Raw genomic sequence first — 3,909 nt, forward strand, 5'->3', positions numbered from 1 at the left:
ATGGAGAGGGGTCAGGGGTCAAAGCACAAGAACAACATCCCACCTACTTTACCTGAGCGCTTTGAGAGAGTCCAGACAGACCTGAGCGACCTGATTAAACAAGTAAATGCCAAGGTACAGACCACAAACACAGCGGTTACACACCCCATTTCTTTTACCTGTATCTCAACTGCATTCACACACACACACGCACGCACCCACACACACACCCTTTTTACAGATCACTCAACACGATGTAAAATGTGCTCATGGATGTACATTATGTCATATTGGATGATAAACTGAGCTCAGAGTGATTGACCCCTGTGGTGTTCTACAGCTGAGGAGTGTGAACTCCAGCGTGAGCCCCACCTCTCCCCCGGGGTCGACGCACTCGGCGAGGCCTCCCTCCAGCACCCAGCCCCCCAGGCAGACTGAGTGGACCAGCCGCATGGAGGGCTACGTCATCCTGAGAGACCTGGAGCGCTACCTCCTCAAGCTCTCCCGAGACTTCTTCCTGCTGGCATCCACACAGAACAATACCCTGGGCCAGGCCCAACCGACCAGAGTGGGCTAAGCACTCGGAACATGGATACACCAGGGTATAAACATACACACACATGTTAAGGCAGCTAAATTAAACCATTCATGTGTGTTATTGCAAGCAAAATAATGTGAATGGAGCACAGTGATCAGGATGACCATTTATGCACAGTACTACTAGATGAGAGTCGTTCTCCAGTGTTGTCAATACCTCCTATTTAAATCCTGTTTAAACAGTTTCAATCCTGTTTAAACTGTTCCCAATGGTGTTTGTTGAGGGCCTGTCCATATGTTTCCACAGAAGAGTACAGTGTTACTGTCAGTTTTACACCCTCAAATACCCTCTGGGTATTTTCCAGAGTTTCAACCTCTTCTCTGATTCCAACAGTGGAAGAGCCTGGAAAACACTACCCAACATCCCCTTTATTCCACTGGACTTTCCAAACATTCCTATTTATTATAACTATTTATTATTCTTTATTTATTACAAAGTTTATTTTTTACAATGAGAATAGAAATGTCAGATGTATTTATTATTGTATTTTATTTTATATGGTGGCAATACACTGTTCACATGACTACTGATTAAAAAGAAGCATATGAAGCATAAGATTTGGAAATGTGTGATTTGATTTAATCATTTGTACTGTATGTTAACAGACAACTGAGTATCAAGAGTTACAGCAAATCCTTTGAATGTTTATAAATGCTGAAGTAATTTCAGTCAATAACATTGATTGAGTGCAATAGTGGTTACTTAAAAAAAAAAACAGCATGGGTGTACTGTATGCAGTGTATGGCCGTGGTCTTATTTCTGAAGCAAAAACAAATAGTGAGTGGCTGATATCTGGTTGGCTACAACAGGATACAATGCTGCTGATGACTGATTTAAAGACTCCACGGTCATCTGGTGTTGATTTGAGGGGCCGTCTGCAAAGAGATGGAAATTAATCCATTGCGATGGTCACCTCCAATACTGTACGTGAATAACCTCAATCCTTAATTTTGATAGTTATAAATATTAATATAAATGAGTAAATAAACAAACAAACAAACAAATAAATAAATAAATATGTGTATGTATATATATATATATATATAAACAGTATATATATATATATATATATATATACATATATATACACACACACACACACGTATATAGCCGGGGACTCACCACCAACAGGTGTCCTTTCTTGCCTGTGGTCACCCTCAGCTCTGAGCCACTGGTGAAGTCAACCACCCCCTCTTTCCCCCGCGCCACAGCAAACCTAACGCTGCAGACAGGAGGGGGGGGTCAGAAGGGGGAGGAGAGCAGTGAGAGGTGGGGGCGGGGCCAGTGAGGTGCCGCCCAGAGGGTCAGAGGAAGTCACACTCACCTGTCCTGACTAACGTTGACATTGTTGACGTTGTCTGCCATCATGGCCAGCTTGGTGACTGCTTCGATCACGTGGTCACACTGGAGGACCACATCCCCCTGGGGGACAGAGACAGGGGGTCGGAGGACTGCCGCCGTGGCCGCCGCGGTCACCGTGGCAGCTACAGTAAACACTGTGTGCTCTACTCACCTTCTGCTTCTTGTCCTCGTTAAGCACGTGCAGGATGAAGAAGCCGTCGCTGAGAGAACTCACCGAGATGCCTGCGGAGAGACGAGCGCTACGCTTATTTTCAACATGTGCCTTTACTCTGCAGAACATACCGACCCTCGCCTATCCCCACCACTCCCCCCCAGACCCCACCAGCACCACCCAGGTCTCCCGGCCTGGCCCCCCGGGACCCGGCGGCCCCCGGCCCGGGCTCACCCCTCAGGGCTGCGTAGTCGATCCTCTGCTTCAGCTTGGCCTCTGCGACCAGCGCGGCGAACGATGACATGAGGAGCAGCTGACGTGGACGCGCCTTGTAGCCCCTCCGGTCGTACTTGGTGACAGCAATGCCATACTGACACGGAGACAGAGAAGGGCGGGGGGGGGGAGGGAGGGAGAGAGAGAGAGAGAGAGAGAGAGAGGGAGGGGAGGGAGAGAGAGACAGAGAGAGAGGAGAGAGAGAGAGGAGAGAGGGGAGAGAGAGAGAGAGAGAGGAGAGCGAGAGAGAGAGGAGAGAGAGAGGAGAGGAGAGGAGAGAGAGAGAGAGGGAGAGAGAGGAGAGAGAGAAAGAGGGAGGAGAGAGAGAGAGAGAGAGGAACGATACAGATGAGAAAGAGGGGGAGAAACAGAAGAAACCTTGCTTTATCATCACGGGGCACAGTCTAGTAAGAGTCATGAGTTGTTCGCTGCCAGGAACAATGACAGAGTTCACATGACAGAGTTCAAGTGTTAGACTGACTAAGCGTTAGATTGCTAAGACTCTTTGGTGCTAAGACTCTTAGGACAGGACATATTCCTTCATTTAATTATCAACATGGACATATACAGTACTCACCTGCTTGACTGACACTGTTGCACATCTTGTGGGCATGTCCAGGCATATTAAGTTATCTACAGGTATTTGTTTACTGCTGTTCATTGTATTGCATTCTTCTATCTACAGTATCTGTCTATCTATATGTCTGTCTGTCTGTCTGTCTGTCTGTCTGTCTGTCTGTCTGTCTGTCTAGATAACAGACTCACCTTCACTTTTTCATTGCCCAGAGTCTGAACCACTTTGAGGTTGATCTCCTCACTGTCTGCACAGAAGATAAAGAAGCATCTATGAGGTTTCAGAGTTATTATATATGCAATATTAACATTTGGTGTGTGTGTGCGGAGCTGTACCGAGCCTGGAGGCCACAAACAGCCTGGCGACGCTCTGGGCGTAGCCGTCTTTCTGCTCCTTGAAGATCTCACTGGCCACCATCTTCTGCTCCATCTGTCCAGGGGACAGAGGAGACGGAGGAGGACGGAGGGAGGACGGAGGGATGAAAGAGATGAAAGATGAGAGTGAGGCACTCGAGGTGCGTTCACTCATTTGTCCCCTACAGGCGAGTGTGGGAACTGCAGCCTACCTGCTTCTTCCACTCTGGCTGGATCCTCCTGCAGTAGGTGCGCACCATGTTCTGCATGCACATCCTCCACAGGTACACTGACACCTACGGCACACACCAGTGAGAATCGTCACACAGAACTCACGCCACGGAGCCGACCGAAGCCCCGCCCCCCAGCGGGCCATAGCGAACTCAAACCCATCGCGTGTTTAGCGAATGTGTTGAAAACTGCGGTATACAGCGGCGCGGCCGAGTCATGCAGCGCGGAGTTCCGGCAGGGCCGGGCCGTACCTCAATGAGTTCTGTAGGGGGCGTGGGCCAGCTCTTGTCCAGGACGCTCTGGGGCAGGTTCCTCCGTATGGTCATGAGGCAAGAGTAACGCACGTGGTCCAGGAAGTACTCGTTCTCCGGGCAGCGCTCCTGGTGGC

At 49.1% G+C, this 3,909-nt stretch overlaps 1 protein-coding gene across 1 annotated transcript in view; it reads right to left on the minus strand.

Moving 5' to 3' along the window:
- Nucleotides 1–1,330: 1,330 nt before the first annotated feature.
- Nucleotides 1,331–3,909, minus strand: part of myo1ca (myosin Ic, paralog a) — a gene marked incomplete at its 5' end in the record, with an annotated part of 13,699 nt that continues 11,120 nt past the window's right edge. Inside the window, 9 exons of the mRNA XM_084449892.1 lie at nt 1,331–1,452; nt 1,700–1,799; nt 1,902–1,999; nt 2,091–2,161; nt 2,325–2,460; nt 3,129–3,184; nt 3,273–3,366; nt 3,503–3,586; nt 3,773–3,909. The exon at nt 3,773–3,909 is cut by the window's right edge and continues 23 nt beyond it. Coding sequence (XP_084306018.1) covers nt 1,426–1,452; nt 1,700–1,799; nt 1,902–1,999; nt 2,091–2,161; nt 2,325–2,460; nt 3,129–3,184; nt 3,273–3,366; nt 3,503–3,586; nt 3,773–3,909 — 803 coding nt within the window. The 3' untranslated portion in view covers nt 1,331–1,425. The remainder of the gene's footprint in view (nt 1,453–1,699; nt 1,800–1,901; nt 2,000–2,090; nt 2,162–2,324; nt 2,461–3,128; nt 3,185–3,272; nt 3,367–3,502; nt 3,587–3,772) is intronic.

This window comes from Borostomias antarcticus, assembly GCF_949987555.1.
Source record: "Borostomias antarcticus genome assembly, chromosome: 15".
NCBI classification, from domain to species: Eukaryota; Metazoa; Chordata; class Actinopteri; order Stomiiformes; family Stomiidae; genus Borostomias; species Borostomias antarcticus.